The sequence below is a fragment of the Etheostoma spectabile genome, unplaced genomic scaffold (assembly GCF_008692095.1).
Source record: "Etheostoma spectabile isolate EspeVRDwgs_2016 unplaced genomic scaffold, UIUC_Espe_1.0 scaffold00569949, whole genome shotgun sequence".
Taxonomy (NCBI): Eukaryota; Metazoa; Chordata; class Actinopteri; order Perciformes; family Percidae; genus Etheostoma; species Etheostoma spectabile.
Genome location: NW_022605445.1, coordinates 1 through 18861, shown reverse-complemented (window position 1 = coordinate 18861; position 18861 = coordinate 1). Strand labels below are relative to the sequence as shown.

The window sequence follows — 18861 nt, the reverse complement described above, 5'->3', positions numbered from 1 at the left end:
TCGTGCTGTCCCCATGTTGCCCTCATGTTGTCCTCGTGCTGTCCCAATGTTGCCCTCATGTTGTCCTCGTGCTGTCCCCATGTTGCCCTCATGTTGTCCTCATGTGGTCCTCATGTTGTCTTCATGTTGCCCTCATGTTGTCCTCATGTTACCCTCATGTTGTCCTCATGTTGTCCTCATGTCGCCCTCATGTTGTCCTCATGTTGTCCCCATGTTGTTCTCATGTTACCCTCATGTTGTCCTCATGTTGTCCTCATGTCGCCCTCATGTTGTCCTCATGTTGCCCTCATGTTGCCCTCATGTTGCCCGCATGTTGTCCCCGTGTTGTCCTCATGTTGCCCTCATGTTGTCTTTATGTTGTCTTCATGTTGTCCTCATGTTGTCCTCATGTTGTCCTCATGTTGTCCTCGTGCTGTCCCCATGTTGCCCTCATGTTGTCCTCATGTTGCCCTCATGTTGTCCCCATGTTGTTCTCATGTTGTCCTCCATGTTGTCCCAAGTTGTCCCTATGTTGTCCCTATGTTGTCCCCATGTTGTCTCATGTTGTCCTCATGTTGTCCTCATGTTGTCAGTGTTCTTTTTATTCCCCCAAATACATGATTGTGTGTGTGTGTGTGTTTTCTGTGGTGTGGGTGTGTGTTTCGTGTGTTGTGTGTCTTGTTTCTGTGTGTGTGTGTGTGTGTGTGTGTGTGTGTTTCTGTGTGTGTGTGTGGGTGTGTTGTGTGTGTGTGTGGTGTGTGTGTGGTGTGTGTGTGTGTGTTGTGTGTGTGGTGTGTGTGTGTGGTGGTGTGTGTGTTGTGTGTGTGTTTTTGTGTGTGTGTGTGTGTGTGTGTGTGTGTGTGTGTGGTGTGTGTGTGTGTGTGTGTGTGTGTTTCTGTGTGGTGTGTGTGGTGTTGTGTGTGTGTGTGTTGTGGGTGTGTGTGGTGTGTGTGTGAGTGTGTGTGTGTGTGGTGTGTGTGTGTGGTGTGTGTGTGTGGTGTGTGTGTGTGGTGTGTGTAGTTCCCTGGGGGTCGTACTTCGACCACGCGTTGGCCTGGGAGAAGAGGATGGACGACCCCGACGTGATGATTGTGACCTATGAAGATCTCAAACAGGTGCACGTCAACAACTCACTTCATAAAGTTATTATTTACAGTTCAAAGTCACTACATCAGCTAGTGTCTCTGGAAATGAGCCTGTATGTGTGTATGTGTTTGACATGTGTGTGATATATTGGTGATTTATGTGTGTATATGTGTGTATACGTGTATGTATATGTGTGATTTGTGTGATTTATGTGTATATATGTGTGTGATATGTTGGTGATGTATGTGTATGTATGTGTGTGATACATGTGTGATATATGTGTGTATATGTGTGATATATCTGGGTATATGTGTGATATTTTGGTGATACATGTGTATATATGTGTGTGTGTATATGTGTGTATATGTGTGTGATATATGTGTGATGTGTGTGATATATGTGGTTATATTTGTGTATATATGTGTGTGTATATGTGTGATACATGTGTGTGTATGTATGTGTGATATATGTGTGTATATGTGTGTATGTGTGAGTATATGTGTGTATGTGTGTGATATATGTATGTGTGTATGTGTGTGATATGTAGGTACATGCGTGTATGTGTGTGATACATGTGTGCATATGAGAGTCTGCCTACCTGTCTGTCTGTCTGTCTGTCTGTCTGTCTGCCTGCCTGTCTACCTGTCTGTCTGTCTGTCTGCCTGTCTGCCTGTCTGCCTGCCTGCCTGTCTGCCTGTCTGTCCCGGCTCTGATTCTGGTCCCTGTCCTGCAGGACCTGGGCGAGGGCGTGCGTCGGATCTCCACCTTCTTCGGCTTCTCCCTGACGGAGGCTCAGGTGCAGCAGGTCGCCGAGCGGAGCACCTTCACCGCCATGAAGGAGAGCAACTCCCTCGGCACCATGGGAAACGTCATCTTCAGGAAAGGTGCTTTAACATGAGGACAACATGGGGACAATATGGGGACAACATGGGGACAACTCAAGGGCAACATGGGGACAACATGAGGACAACATGGGGACAACTTGAGGGCAACATGGGGACAACATGAGGACAACATGGGGACAACATGAGGGCAACATGAGGACTACATGGGGACATGGGGACAACATGGGGACAACATGAGGACAACATGGGGACAACTTGAGGGCAACATGGGGACAACATGAGGACAACATGGGGACAACATGAGGACAACATGAGGACAACATGGATACAACATGGTGACAACATGGGGACAACTCATGGGACAACATGAGGACAACATGAGGACAACATGGGGACAACTTGAGGGCAACATGGGGACAACATGAGGACAACATGGGGACAACATGAGGGCAACATGAGGACTACATGGGGACAATATGGGGACAACATGGGGACAACTCAAGGACAACATGGGGACAACATAAGGACAACATGGGGACAACTTGAGGGCAACATGGGGACAACATGAGGACAACATGGGGACAACATGAGGGCAACATGAGGACTAGCCTACATGGACAACATGGGGACAACATGGGACAACTCAAGGGCAACATGGGGACAACATGGGGACAACTCAAGGGCAACATGGGGACAACATGGGGGCAACATGAGGACAGCATGAGGACACCATGGGGACACCATGGGGTAACAGAGGGACAACATGAGGGCAACATGGGGACAACCTGAGGGCAACATGGGGACAACATGGGGACAACATGAAGACAACATGAAGACAACATGAAGGCAACATGGGGACAACATGGGGACAGCATGGGGGCAACATGAGGACAACATGAGCACAACATGAGGAAAACATGAGGGCAACATGGGGACAACATGGGGGCAACATGGGGACAACATGAGGGCAACATGGGGACAACATGGGGACAACATGAGGGCAACATGAGGGCAACATGGGGACAACATGGGGACAACATGAGGACAACATGAGGACAACATGAGGGCAACATGGGGACAACATGAGGACAACATGAGGGCAACATGGGGACAACATGAGGACAACATGAAGACAACATGAGGACAACATGAAGACAACATGAGGGCAACATTAGGGTTAACTAGCTTAATTAGCATTAGCGGGACATAAATGCACACAGATGGAAAGAGAGTATAGCGAGAGGACAATACAAGACATAAATAATGAAATGTCTCCTGAGGGTTTGACGGCTGGTGTTTGTGTCCCCGAGCAGGCGAGGTCGGTGATTGGAGGAACCACTTCACACCAGAACAGAGCCGAGAGATGGACGCCGTCTCAACAAACACCTGGCGGGGACAAGGCTGGGAGACAAGCTCAACTACCAGCTGCCCCCCCCCCCCCCCCCCCCCACCCCCCCCCCCCCCCCCCCCCCCCCCCCCACCCCACCCTGTGTAAAACCCCGGGACTCCAACGCCAGCATCAGACCACACAATCAGCCCGGTTTGGACCCGACAGACAGACAAATGTTCAAGGTCGTGCCCGACAATGAAGGTCGCGACCTCTTGTAGCGTGACATCATCAAAGATCAGCGATCCGACGCCTGGGACGCTTCACGATGTCAAGCGTGGACGATGTCTTGTACTGACCAATAGGAAGAGAGCGTTCTCTTGTGTAAACATGGCGGCCGAGGAGAGATGCTACGGCGGCTAACTAGTGGAGGAAACCTAGCTTAGCACGCTAGTGGGCTACAAGCTAGGCTCCGCCTACCCTGAGAAAATTCAAGCATAAAACTGCTTATTAAATAAATGTCTTTACTAAACTTGTATTTGTATTGTTACTGTTTATTTTTGTGATTTACACGTGTGTTATTCCAATTATTTAGAGGTTTATATAATACAATAAGCAGCGCTCTTAGACCCAGGACTAGGTGGAGGGACGTCCAGCTGGGAGGAGGTCTCGGGGAAGACCCAGGACTAGGTGGAGGTGGAGGGACGTCCAGCTGGGAGGAGGCCTCGGGGAAGACCCAGGACTAGGTGGAGGGACGTCCAGCTGGGAGGAGGCCTCGGGGAAGACCCAGGACTAGATGGAGGGACGTCCAGCTGGGAGGAGGTCTCGGGGAAGACCCAGGACTAGGTGGAGGTGGAGGGACGTCCAGCTGGGAGGAGGCCTCGGGGAAGACCCAGGACTAGGTGGAGGTGGAGGGACGTCCAGCTGGGAGGAGGTCTCGGGGAAGACCCAGGACTAGGTGGAGGGACGTCCAGCTGGGAGGAGGCCTCGGGGAAGACCCAGGACTAGGTGGAGGGACGTCCAGCTGGGAGGAGGCCTCGGGGAAGACCCAGGACACTTAACACTTTTGTTGACGCTTTGTGTCGATGTTTTTTTTAACTTTTTCTTACATTTTGTCCCTTTTTTCTACACTTTTTTCAATATTTGCCACTTTTTTTGATGTTTTAACACTACGTAACTCTAACTTATTAACTTTAGTTTTAGTTATTTTTGGAATTTATGGTCAATAAACCTCATATATAGGAAATTACACCTAATGTTTGAGTTAAAAAAGCAGAAATTAGAAATTCTATAACAATAATAATAATGTATACATTTATTAATCCCCCATTAATTAAAAAGACCCGGACTTAATAACATTTAATATATACCTTATTAATCCATATAGGGAACTTCCGGTTGTACTACCCCCCCCCCCCCCCCCCCCCCCCCCCAACCCCCCCATAAAGTGGACTTTAAGAGACTTAAAGTATTAAGAGGTAAAAAGTAGTGAAGTTCGGAGTACTTCTTCCACTTCTGGTCAAAAATAAAAATACAAAAATCGAATCCAGACCGGAAATAACAATCACACCGACTGCGTGTGTGTTTTATTGTGAAAGGGTTGACCGGATATCGCGTTGTTGTTGCGCTGTCGCTAACCTAACGGTCGTCCGTCCGCCGTTTGAATGAATGACGTCACGCGGGCTGCTGTCGGTCTCCATCTGCGACATGACGTCTCGAGACACTGACGGTTAGACGTTCATTTGAAGTCGATTAACCGGTAAGAGCGGCGCGTGACAGGCTTTGCTGTCTAACAATGACTCAGCGAAGGTTTTCCGTTAGCTAGCTGCCGTTAGCATTCCGAGCGGCAACAGTTAGCTAACAAAGCTAACACGCTAAAGTACAACTAGGATGGCGAAGGCATGACTCGCGCTCTGATTGGCTAGTACGCGTTGCCTGCTATTCGCGGATTGGTTAGATTCATGGGCGGGACTATCAGGGTAAGCCAATCAGAGGCAGAGTAAGGCAGAGTAGGGCGGGACATGCCTTCGCCATCATAGGGGCAAAATACCCGCTAACGCACAGCTGGCTAATGGTGCTAAAGATGTGTGTTTAATGACCTGTTGCGCAATTATCAAGTGGCCATAAAGGGAAACTAAGGTGTGCTTTGTTTGTATCTGTGTGGAGAACACCTGCTCAGGTAACCTGCTGTCATCTGGGCTTTTATTAAATGTTGCACAATCCAAATCAGTGTACCATCAAGCTACTACATTGATTTAACTACAGGAATTATATATCAACTGATTTATATACAATGCATTTAATTCCAAAATGCATCTTGCACACTACTTTGCACTATTGCTTTTTGCACTTTACATCCCACCCCATTTTGCACTTGACTTGATATTATGTCTTATTTGTATATACGTTGTGTACATTATATTGTGTATATTGTTGTCTCTATTGTACAGTGTGTGTCTATGTTCTATTGTCTAATTAATTGATTGTATAGAGAGTCATCTAGACCGGGTAAGCCCCGCCCACTCTGCCTGGTCATTGATTTCTGTGGAAAAACCTGCACCTTTAATTCTCCTGCTTCAGGTCACAGTTTTTGCGGGAACCAATCACAGACTCTGGCTCATCCACCTGGCGCGCTATTGGCTGGTTTTAACACGCTAGAGAAGCGACCAATCAGCTTCTTGTTTGCACGTGTTCATGCAAAAAATTGTATTACTCCACCGGTTAATCGGCTCAGGAGGGAAAGTGGGAACGTTACGCGTCACAAACAGAGGTGTAAAAAGTATAATTAATACAATAAATTAGGGCTCAGGGTGATGGTCCAACACTGGCAGTGCCCCCCCCCCCCCCCCCACACACACACACACACACACACACACACACACCACACACACACACCTCTCCATTTAGTGCATGTATAGGACCTGAGCATGTGTGTGTAGTTCAGGCCTGTGTGTAGTGTGTAATAACAACAGAGTGTAAGTTGTGATTAATCCCCATAGAGGATCAATAAAGGGTTAATAAATATTGGTCAAATTTGACCCATTTTCAGTTTTTTTTTTCATCACATAAAATGTCATTGATAGAAATGTCAACAACTTTTGGAAAAGACATCCCAAAAAAAAAAAAAAAAAAGGACCCACTACATTGGAAAAGTGATAAAAATGTCAGAAAATGCCATAACTTTTTTTCATGGTCGACAGGAAGACAACACAAGGGTTAGATATAATTTATTCATTTTACATTTTTTATTTCATCATCATCATCATCTTCATCTGCTTATCCGGTCTCGGGTCTTGGGGGGGGGGGGGGGGCAGCAGCAGCTCCACCAGGGGGACCCCAGACTTCCCCGAGCCACATCAACCATTATTATTATTATTATTATTATTATTAATATTATGTGTATTGATACGTTGATTCTTGTCCGTGTTCCAGGTGTAGAGTGATGCAGCAGAAGTTGTGCTCCAGAGGTTCTGGCTCGTTCCTCTTGGAGAGGAACGGCCCGGCCTGCGGCGCCCCGACCACCCCCGCCCCCGCCACCCCACCCCCCCCACCTCCTGCGACCTGCCTTCCGCTGCCCCCGATGCGGCGACCTGGAGCGCTTCCGCAGCCTGGCGTCGCTGCGCGCCCACCTGGAGCGCCGCCACTCGTACCGCTCGCCGGACGTGGCGCCCGGCGCCGCCTTCAGCATCACGGGCAAACCCCCCGACCCGTTGTCGGCGGCGATCCCCTGGCACGACGCCGGCCCGCCGACCACCCGCGGGGGGCCGCGGGGGGGCGGCGGCGCGTGGCGGCCCCCCCACGTCCGCTCGCTCAGCGACAGCCGGGGCGACGAGGGCCTCCGCTCGTACGCCTCCGCCCGGAGACGCACCCAGAGCGTCGGCGTGGGGACGCAGGCGGAGGAGGAGGAGGAGGAGGAGGAGGAAGAGGAGGATGGAGAGGAATTTGGGACAGAAGATGAAGACGAGAGAGAAGAGGAGGACGATGATGAAGGGGAAGGGAGAGACGGAGGTAGAAATGAGGAGGACGTCAAAAAGTCAGACACATGCCACCATCACCCCCCTACAGCGCCTGTCAGACACCCGCCAGACCTGGACCTGGACCTGGACCTGGACCTGGACCTGGTCGGTGCGTTCAGGTTCAGTTTCTTTTTTTTTTCTTCTTTTTTCTAAAGATTACTTTTTGGGGCTTTTCCTTTAATTCACCTTTAATTTTTGGCCAAATTAACAGGCCATTTTATATATACTTTCCTAATAATTGGCTATAATTCATATTATTGTATTTTTTTTTTAGATATATTTAAATTTTTGAGAAAAATAAGCTTTCAAAGACATTTTAGACATACTTTGGCAGTTATTCTGAGGACCCCCTAGGGGCCACGGACCCCATGTTGAATACCTCTGCTATGGAGCACGAGTCGGGGAAAAATATGAATCGTGATTTTATTGTTTTGCTTACAATTGAAATCACGATTTTTTTTTTTTAGGACTTATTCATGAGTTCTCACTACTAATCTAAAGCAAATGTTAATTGAACAGTACCACGCTAATTGAGCCTGTTCATCATGCTTTCAATCAGAAGACAGAAGATTTCATTGGATGCCTGTGACTCACAAAGTCTCTGATTGGCTGGTTTGAATTGTTCAGTGATCCATGATCGCGGTTCCAGCGTCAGACTTAGACTTAGACTTCTCTATATTGATCCTTTTGGGATGACTCCCTCGAGGAAATTGAAAGTTCCAGCAGCAGTTTTAGCAAGAAAAAAAGACATTAACCCTGGGGGCCCTGAGGCCATTTTTACAGTTTAATTTCCGTCTGGATTTATTTTATTTAAAAGCTTGTAAAACATCAACCCTGTTGTCTACAGTCAAGATATGAACAGCATTTTTTTTTTAGGACAAACTGGGTTATTAGAATATTTGGGTTGCAGTGAGGTCACTTGCATGTTAAAAATGGTTGTAGGGCCTTAAAGATAAATAAATAAATAAATGAATCTTCCAGATATGTATTGATATCACAGACATATCAGTAAAACCTCTAAAACACTTCTCATATGTCTTGGGAGTCACACTGTGAAGAAATAATCATTATAACTTATACAGTTGACAAAATACATGGATTTTTTCCACAAAAGTCAAGACGTTTTGCTCTCATGACATTTACTTATGCCAATAATAACATAATAATGTCATATTTATTGATATTACACCCACAGCAATATTATACAAGCAAATATGTGTCTAAATAGGGCATTATTTGGCCTTCCATAGAGTATATAGGCATTTTTGTCCCCTCTGGCCTTCCATACAAGAGGGGTGCCTTTATCTCCCATATATGGGCATGCACTTCCTGAAACAATAGACGGGACAGACAGAGAGAGAGACGGAAGAGCGAGCCAGCGGCAGAAATGAGCCAAAACGCGATGAATTATGGACATAAAGTGGACCAATCTTGGATATAACAGTGTGGCTTTAAAGCCCAAAGAAGCTGGAAGTTCCAGACTGGATAGAAAACCCCCCGTAGAGGCTAGAAAGACCCGGAAAAGGCCGCCGTAAAGCCGAAAACGTCAGGATTCGAACGAAACCGAAAGTGAGTAAATCGCTTGTATGGTTCAAAAGTTATTAAACTATGAATCAGAGGTACTTTTTTTACTCGTGGGCGAGTGTCTCGGGCTCAGAGGGTTAAAAAGTATATAAAAAAGAATGAATTGTTGTATGAATACAACAAAATAACAATAACATTCGTCAAATAAACTGAGAAAAGACCAGGAATTATTATTAAAGTGTGCGTGTGTCCTGTCTCCTGTGACCCGTCTCCTTTGACCCGTGACCCGTCTCCTGTCCCGTCCCCCCCCCCCCCCCCCCCCCCCAGAGCAGAGCTCGTACTCGGGCGTGGAGACGGCGGCGGCGGCGGTGCGGCGCCGGCTGGCCCGGATCCTGCGTGCGGCCGACGGCACCATGCAGCGCCGGCTGGCCCAGGTGAGCACGGAGCTGGCCCAGGCCGACACCGAGCTGCTGAGCGAGCGCGCCCACTCGCGGCACCTGGCCCGGGAGCGGCAGGAGGTCGCCGACCGGGAGCGGGCGCTCAGCCGGCAGGTGGACGTGGCCGTCGTGGTGATCGCCGCGCTGCGGGAGCAGCTCAACGCCTCGGAGAACGAGCTGGAGCGCAGGGAGAGGTAAACGGGCATCGGGGGGGGGGGGGGGGGGACTCAGCTGAGAATCACCATACAATAGCATCACAATACTATGTATATACATATAAAGACAGCATGAGGGCAACATGGGGACAACATGAAGACAACATGAGGGCAACATGGGGACAACATGAGGACAACATGAGGACAACATGAGGGCAACATGAGGGCAACATGAGGGCAACATGAGGGCAACATGAGGACAACATGAGGACAACATGAGGGCAGCATGGGGACAACATGAGGGCAACATGGGGACAACATGAGGGCAACATGAGGACAACATGGGGGCAACATGGGGGCAACATGGGGGCAACATGAGGGCAACATGGGGACAACATGAAGGCAAAATGAGGACAACATGGGGACAACAGGGGGGCAACATGAGGGCAATATGAAGACAACATGAGGGCAACATGAAGACAACATGGGGGCAACATGAGGGCAACATGGGGACAACATGAGGGCAACATGAAGACAACATGAGGACAACATGAGGGTTAAATTCGTTAAAATTACTCAGTTTGATGTTGTGACTTGATTTGGTTGAGGACACTGATTTAGAATAAAAGATTTCAGTCTCTGATTCCAACTCCAAAGATAAATATATATAAATATAAATATATATATAATCATTAAAGAGCTGTGCTTGTGTTCCAGGGAGGTTCTGACCATCCAGAAGTTCCTGGAGGCGGCGGCTCGACAGGAGACGTGCGGTAAGGTTCGGATCCAGCGCTTCATCGAGAACCTGCTGCACCGCATCGCTCTGGCCGAGAGACTGGTGGAGTATTACCAGGGCAACGGCAGCCAGGGCAACGGCAGCCAGGGCAACGGCAGCCAGGGCAATAACTACAAGGTACGCATCATGTTGCCTCATATCCCCATGTTGTCCTCATGTTGTCCTCATGTTACCTTCATGTTGTCCCCATGTTATCCCCATGTTGCCCTCACGTTGCCCTCAAGTTGCCCTCATGTTGCCCTCATGTCCCCATGTTGTCCTCATGTTGGCCTCATGTTGTCCTCATGTTGCCCTCATGTTGCCCTCATGTTGTCTTCAGGTTGTCCTCATGTTGCCCTCATGTTGCCCTCATGTTGTCTTCAGGTTGTTCTCATGTTGTCCCCATGTTATCCCCATGTTGCCCTCATGTTGCCCTCATGTCCCCATGTTGCCCTCATGTTGCCCCATGTTGTCTTCATGTTGTCCCCATGCTGTCTTCATGTTGCCCTCATGTTGTCTCCATGTTGTCCCCATGTTGCCCTCATGTTGCCCTCATGTTGCCCTCATGTTGCCCTCATGTTGTCCTCAGGTTGTCCTCATGTTGCCTTCAAGTTGCCCTCACGTTGTCCCCATGTTGTCCTTATGTTGTCCTCATGTTGTCCTCATGTTACCTTCATGTTGCCCTCATGTTGTCCCCATGTTGTCCTCATGTTGCCCTCATGTTCTCCTCATGTTGCCCTCATGTTGCCCTCATGTTGCCCTCATGTTGTCCTCATGTTGTCCTCATGTTGCCCTCATGTTGCCCTCATGTTGTCCTCATGTTGCCCTCATGTTGCCCTCATGTTGCCCTCATGTTCTCCTCATGTTGCCCTCATGTTGCCCTCATGTTGTCCCCATGTTGCCCCATGTTGCCCTCATGTTGCCCTCATGTTGCCCTCATGTTGTCTTCATGTTGTCCTCATGTTGTCCTCATGTTACCTTCATGTTGTCCTCATGTTGTCCTCATGTTGCCTTCATGTTGTCCCCATGTTGTCCCCATGTTGTCCCTTATGTTGTCCTCATGTTGTCCCCATGTTGTCCCCATGTTGTCCCCATGTTGTCCTCATGTTGCCCTCATGTTGTCCTCATGTTGCCCTCATGTTGCCCTCATGTTGCCCTCATGTTGCCCTCATGTTGTCCTCATGTTGTCCTCATGTTGCCCTCATGTTGCCCTCATGTTGCCCTCATGTTCTCATGTTGCCCTCATGTTGCCCTCACGTTGTCCCCATGTTGTCCCCATGTTGTCCTCATGTTGCCCCCATGTTGCCCTCATGTTGCCCCCATGTTGCCCTCATGTTGCCGTCATGTTGTCTTCATGTTGTCCTCATGTTGTCCTCATGTTACCTTCATGTTGCCTTCATGTTGTCCCCATGTTGTCCCCATGTTGTCCTCATGTTGTCCTCATGTTGTCCCCATGTTGTCCCCATGTTGTCCCCATGTTGTCCTCATGTTGTCCTCATGTTGTCCCCATGTTGTCCCCATGTTGTCCTCATGTTGTCTTCATGTTGTCCTCATGTTGTCCTCATGTTACCTTCATGTTGCCTTCATGTTGTCCTCATGTTGTCCCCATGTTGTCCTCATGTTGCCCTCATGTTGTCTTCATGTTGTCTTCATGTTGTCCTCATGTTGTCCTCATGTTACCTTCATGTTGCCTTCATGTTGTCCCCATGTTGTCCTCATGTTACCTTCATGTTGCCTTCATGTTGTCCCCATGTTGTCCCCATGTTGTCCTCATGTTGTCCTCATGTTGTCCCCATGTTGTCCCCATGTTGTCCCCATGTTGTCCTCATGTTGTCCCCATGTTGTCCCCATGTTGTCCTCATGTTGTCCTCATGTTACCTTCATGTTGCCTTCATGTTGTCCTCATGTTGTCCTCATTTTGGGGCGTCTTATTCAATTTTATAGCATTTGAAACCAAATGGAAGTGTTGTTGAAATAGTGTTGAGTAAAAGTTGACATATTCCAGTCTGTGATTATCATCAACATCCATTCCTTTAACTTTATGATTAATGATATTGTATCGGGAGGCGTCTACTGATTCCCCCCCCCTCCCCCCATTGTTAACCTTTGACCTTTTCTGTGTCCTCATCCGTACCAGCAGCCACCTGATAACGGACCTCGCAGAATCACTAAAAGCAGGTGAGCGCCTCCACGTCGGCTCGCATGATGTCACATGGGGTCTTAAAATCTTAAAGGGCCCCTGTTCCGCTCATCTTCAGGGTCATAACTGTAAAACACCATATTTGTGTCATACTGCACATTGCCGCAGCTCCTCTTTTCACCCGGTGTGTTGAGCTCTCTGTTTTAGCTCCAGAGTGAGACATCTCACTTCTGTTCCATCTTTGTACCGTCTAGTTACTTTAGTTACTAGTTACTTTAGTTACTTCACTACATTCATCTGACAGCTTTAGTTACTAGTTACTTTAGTTACTAGTTACTTTAGTTACTTCACTACATTCATCTGACAGCTTTAGTTACTAGTTACTTTAGTTACTCCACTACATTCATCTGACAGCTTTAGTTACTAGTTACTTTAGTTACTTAACTGCATTCATCTGACAGCTTTAGTTACTAGTTACTTTAGTTACTAGTTACTTTAGTTACTCCACTACATTCATCTGACAGCTTTAGTTACTAGTTACTTTAGTTACTCCGCTACATTCATCTGACAGCTTTAGTTACCAGTTACTTTAGTTACTAGTTACTTTAGTTACTCCACTGCATTCATCTGATAGCTTTAGTTACTAGTTACTTTAGTTACTAGTTACTTTAGTTACTCCACTACATTCATCTGACAGCTTTAGTTATTAGTTACTTTAGTTACTAGTTACTTTAGTTACTCCACTGCATTCATCTGATAGCTTTAGTTACTAGTTACTTTAGTTACTAGTTACTTTAGTTACTCCCCTACATTCATCTGACCGCTTTAGTTACTAGTTACTTTAGTTACTAGTTACTTTAGTTACTCCACTACATTCATCTGACAGCTTTAGTTACTAGTTACTTTAGTTACTAGTTACTTTAGTTACTCCACTACATTCATCTGACAGCTTTAGTTACTAGTTACTTTAGTTACTAGTTACTTAAGTTACTCCGCTACATTCATCTGACAGCTTTAGTTACTAGTTACTTTAGTTACTCCACTGCATTCATCTGACAGCTTTAGTTACTAGTTACTTTAGTTACTAGTTACTTTAGTTACTCCACTACATTCATCTGACAGCTTTAGTGACTAGTTACTTTAGTTACTAGTTACTTTAGTTACTCCGCTACATTCATCTGACAGCTTTAGTTACTAGTTACTTTAGTTACTCCACTACATTCATCTGACAGCTTTAGTTACTAGATACTAGTTACTTTAGTTACTCCACTACATTCATCTGACAGCTTTAGTTACTAGTTACTTTAGTTACTAGTTACTTTAGTTACTCCACTACATTCATCTGACAGCTTTAGTTACTAGTTACTTTAGTTACTTAACTGCATTCATCTGACAGCTTTAGTTACTAGTTACTTTAGTCACTAGTTACTTTAGTTACTCCGCTACATTCATCTGACAGCTTTAGTTACTAGTTACTTTAGTTACTCCACTACATTCATCTGACAGCTTTAGTGACTAGTTACTTTAGTTACTAGTTACTTTAGTTACTCCGCTACATTCATCTGACAGCTTTAGTTACTAGTTACTTTAGTTACTCCACTACATTCATCTGACAGCTTTAGTTACTAGTTACTTTAGTTACTCCTCTACATTCATCTGACAGCTTTAGTTACTAGTTACTTTAGTTACTAGTTACTTTAGTTACTCCACTACATTCATCTGACAGCTTTAGTTACTAGTTACTTTAGTTACTAGTTACTTTAGTTACTCCGCTACATTCATCTGACAGCTTTAGTTACTAGTTACTTTAGTTACTCCACTACATTCATCTGACAGCTTTAGTTACTAGTTACTTTAGTTACTCCTCTACATTCATCTGACAGCTTTAGTTACTAGTTACTTTAGTTACTAGTTACTTTAGTTACTCCACTACATTCATCTGACAGCTTTAGTTACTAGTTACTTTAGTTACTAGTTACTTTAGTTACTAGTTACTTTCCACATTCAGATTCCTGCACATTAAACACATGTAGTTAATGATCGGATGTTAACTACAGGTCCATCTGAGATGATGATGTCATATATCAGCTGAGATGATGATGTCATATATCAGCTGAGATGATGATGTCATATATCAGCTGAGATGATGATGTCATATATCAGCTGAGATGATGATGTCATATATCAGCTGAGATGATGATGTCATATCAGCTGAGATGATGATGTCATGTATCAGCTGAGATGATGTCATATATCAGCTGAGATGATGATGTCATATATCAGCTGAGATGATGATGTCATATATCATCTGAGATGATGATGTCATATATCAGCTGATTGGGTCCTTTACTCTTTCTACTACGAGAGGATTCTTCTTCCCTTTAATACTTTAACTACATTCTCCTGATTATTCTTACACACTTTTACTGAAGTTACATTTTAAAAGCAGTACTTTTACTTGTAACAGAGTATTTTTACAGTGTGGTATTAGTACTTTAACTTGTAACAGAGTAAGTTTACAGTGTGGTATTAGTACTTTAACTTGTAACAGAGTATGTTTACAGTGTGGTATTAGTACTTTAACTTGTAACAGAGTATGTTTACAGTGTGGTATTAGTACTTTAACTTGTAACAGAGTAAGTTTACAGTGTGGTATTTGTACTTTAACTTGTAACAGAGTATGTTTACAGTGTGGTATTAGTACTTTAACTTGTAACAGAGTATGTTTACAGTGTGGTATCAGTACTTTAACTTGTAACAGAGTAGGTTTACAGTGTGGTATTTGTACTTTAACTTATAACTTAGTACTTTAACTTGTAACAGAGTATGTTTACAGTGTGGTATTAGTACTTTAACTTGTAACAGAGTAAGTTTACAGTGTGGTATTAGTACTTTAACTTGTAACAGAGTAAGTTTACAGTGTGGTATTAGTACTTTAACTTGTAACTTAGTACTTTAACTTGTAACAGAGTATGTTTACAGTGTGGTATTAGTACTTTAACTTGTAACAGAGTATGTTTACAGTGTGGTATTAGTACTTTAACTTGTAACAGAGTATGTTTACAGTGTGGTATTAGTACTTTAACTTGTAACAGAGTATGTTTACAGTGTGGTATCAGTACTTTAACTTGTAACAGAGTAGGTTTACAGTGTGGTATTTGTACTTTAACTTATAACTTAGTACTTTAACTTGTAACAGAGTAAGTTTACAGTGTGGTATTAGTACTTTAACTTGTAACAGAGTAAGTTTACAGTGTGGTATTAGTACTTTAACTTGTAACAGAGTAAGTTTACAGTGTGGTATTAGTACTTTCACTGAAACAGAGTATGTTTACTGTGTGGTATCAGTACTACTACTAGTACTTTCACTGAAGCAGAGGATCTGAACACTTGTTTTCCAGGTCAGCGGGAGGTCAGCTGTCCTCGTCTGGTTTCCACGACAACAGAAGCCACTCCTCCTCGCAGTTCGGCGGCGGCGGCGGTCCTCTGTTCTCCAAACCCGACCGGGAGCACCGGGAGCGTCTGGCGCAGTCGTCCCGGCTGTTCTGCCGACCCGAACACAGAGACGACATCTGGAACCACCAGCGGCGCCGCTCCGCCGGGTACGAGGCGTAGAACCGGGGGGGGGGTGACTTTATCAACCAATGGAAAACTACAGTACTGTCACTTTCACGTCAAGCTTCTTTTAGAGCACTTTACGCCAAAGTGATTCCTCCTTCAGTATCGCAGTATTCAGTATTTATTAGTCCCGCATTGCCAGACCCTCCTCCACAGCGCCGCGGAGGAGGGTCTGGGGACGTAACAGTGGGAAAACCTTTCAGTGTTCAGACTTATAAACGAATGACAGCTTCTAGTCTCTTGTCTCATTAGCACAGTATGTGTTACAGTTATAGGGCTGTGCAGATATTCAATGTAAGTTGTTGTCCTTTGATGGAATAATATATCAAGATATCCTAATGTACAGTTACGTTTTCCTAAATTGATAACAAGTAGCCTGGAAATCCAGACCCAAATCGGAAAGATTAAGGGTCCGGCGTCATGTAATGGTGAAGATAACACTACAACCAATCACGACAACCCACGGGCTGACGTATCCAGGGCCCCGTACGCTTAGCAACCAGCGAAGCTAACTGGTAGATTAGATTGTCGTCATCTTTTCAGCTCTCCTCTGGCCCCGCCTACATCAGATACACCGATGTGATTGGTCCAGCTCTCCCCTGGTCCCGCCTACATCAGATACACCGATGTGATTGGTGCAGCTCTCCTCTGGCCCCGCCTACATCAGATACACCGATCTGATTGGTTCAGCACGCCTCTGGCCCCGCCTACATCAGACACACCGATGTGATTGGTCCAGCTCTCCTCTGGCCCCGCCTACATCAGACACACTGATGTGATTGGTTCAGCTCCCTCTGGCCCCGCCTACATCAGATACACCGATGTGATTGGTCCAGCTCTCCTCTGGCCCCGCCTACATCAGATACACCGATGTGATTGGTCCAGCTCTCCTCTGGCCCCGCCTACATCAGATACACCGATGTGATTGGTCCAGCTCTCCTCTGGCCCCGCCTACATCAGATACACCGATGTGATTGGTTCAGCTCCCTCTTGCCCCGCCTACATCAGACACACTGATGTGATTGGTTCAGCACGCCTCTGGCCCCGCCTACATCAGATACACCGATGTGATTGGTGCAGCTCTCCTCTGGCCCCGCCTACATCAGACACACTGATTTCACTTGAGACTGTGTACCACACTATTTATTTATCTAAAATACTTTGTGAAAGCACCAATTGTCAAGCCTGCAGGGGGAATGAAAGAGGGAAACGCCAGAGCAGGGGGAATGAAAGAGGGAAACGCCAGAGCAGGGGGAATGAAAGGGGGAAACGCGAGAGTAGGGGGAATGAAATGGGGAAAATGCCAGAGCAGGGGGAATGAGAGGGGGAAACGCCAGAGCAGGGGGAATGAGAGGGGAAACACCAAAGCAGGGGAATGAGAGGGGGAAACGCCAGAGCAGGGGGAATGAGAGGGGGAAACGCCAGAGCAGGGGAATGAGAGGGGGAAACGCCAGAGCAGGGGGAATGAGAGGGGGAAACGCCAGAGCAGGGGAATGAGAGGGGGAAACGCCAGAGCAGGGGGAATGAGAGGGGGAAACGCCAGAGCAGGGGGATGAGAGGGGAAACGCCAGAGCATGGGGAAGGAGAGGGGGAAACACCAGAGCAGGGGGAATGAGAGGGGGAAACGCCAGAGCAGGGGAATGAGAGGGGGAAACACCAGAGCAGGGGGAATGAGAGGGGGAAACGCCAGAGCAGGGGAATGAGAAGGGTTAAAACAACAGAGCAGGGGGAATGAGAGGGGAAACGCCAGAGCAGGGGGAATGAGAGGGGGAAATGCCAGAGCAGGGGGAATGAGAGGGGGAAACGCCAGAGCAGGGGGAATGAGAGGGGGAACGCCAGAGCAGGGGGAATGAGAGAGGGAAACGCCAGAGCAGGGGGAATGAGAGGTGGGAAACGCCAGAGCAGGGGGAATGAGAGGGGAAACGCCAGAGCAGGGGGAATGAGAGGGGGAAACGCCAGAGCAGGGGGAAGGAGAGGGGAACGCCAGAGGCAGGGGGAATGAGAGGTGGGAAACGCCAGAGCAAGGGGAATGACGAGGGGGAAACACCAGAGCAGGGGGAATGAGAGGGGGAAACGCCATAACAGGGGGAATGAGGGGGGAAACGCCATAATGGGGAATGAGAGGGGGAAACGCCATAATGGGAATGAGAGGGGGAAACGCCAGAGCAGGGGGAATGAGAGGGAGAAACGCCAAAGCAGGGGGAATGAAAGGAGGAAACGCCAGAGCAGGGGAATGACAGGGGAAATGCCAGAGCAGGGGGAATGACAGGGGGGAAACGCCATAACAGGGGAATGAGAGGGGGGGAAACGCCAGAGCAGGGGGAATGAGAGGGGGAAAAGCCAGAGCAGGGGGATGAGAGGGGGGAATGGAGGGGGGAAACGACCCAGAGCAGGGGAAGAGAGGGGAAACGCAGAGCAGGGGGAATGAGAGGGGGACACTCCAGAGCAAGGGTAATGAGAGGGGGACACGCCAGAGCAGGGGGAATGAGAGGGGGAATCGCCAGAGCAGGGGGAATGAGAGGGGGAAACGCCAGAGCAGGGGGGAATGAGAGTGGGCTGCAAAATTTGTATTATTGTATTGTGCATAAAGAAGCCAAGAAAGATGGAAAAATCTCCAAAGTCAAAGAATTTCAGCAATTTTGGACCCTAACTTGATGCCACCTGTGAAAAAAGCTGAGTCAAGAGAGGACGGCTTCTACAATTGGACGACGATCCTAAAAACACCTCAAATCCACGGCGGATTACATCCAGAGGCGGAAACTGCAGGTTTTGCCATGGCCTCACAATCTCCCGACCTCAACACATTTAAAAATCTATGGATAGACTTAAAGGAGCAGAAACCTCAAAGAACTGGAAGACCTTTGAAGAAGAATGGGCAAAGATAACCTAAAAACAAGAATAAAAGACTCTTGGTTGACTACAAGAGGGGGGGGGGGGGGGTGCTTTTGAAGACGCTATT

At 46.9% G+C, this 18861-nt stretch overlaps 2 protein-coding genes across 2 annotated transcripts; both read left to right on the top strand.

The window, feature by feature from the left end:
• Nucleotides 1–999: 999 nt before the first annotated feature.
• sult6b1 (sulfotransferase family, cytosolic, 6b, member 1) lies at nucleotides 1000–5887 on the top strand (the record flags this gene model as incomplete). Its single annotated transcript, XM_032510546.1, is given in 5 exon segments — nucleotides 1000–1094; nucleotides 1799–1949; nucleotides 3224–3277; nucleotides 3280–3337; nucleotides 5818–5887. Coding segments are annotated over 5 exon segments (428 nt in total), but the record flags the coding sequence as incomplete, so codon positions are not given.
• A 793-nt stretch (nucleotides 5888–6680) lies between these two features.
• On the top strand, nucleotides 6681–16661 carry znf365 (zinc finger protein 365; the record flags this gene model as incomplete). Its single annotated transcript, XM_032510548.1, has 5 exons — nucleotides 6681–7362; nucleotides 9105–9408; nucleotides 10087–10282; nucleotides 12285–12322; nucleotides 15686–16661. Coding segments are annotated over 5 exons (1434 nt in total), but the record flags the coding sequence as incomplete, so codon positions are not given.
• Nucleotides 16662–18861: the final 2200 nt, after the last annotated feature.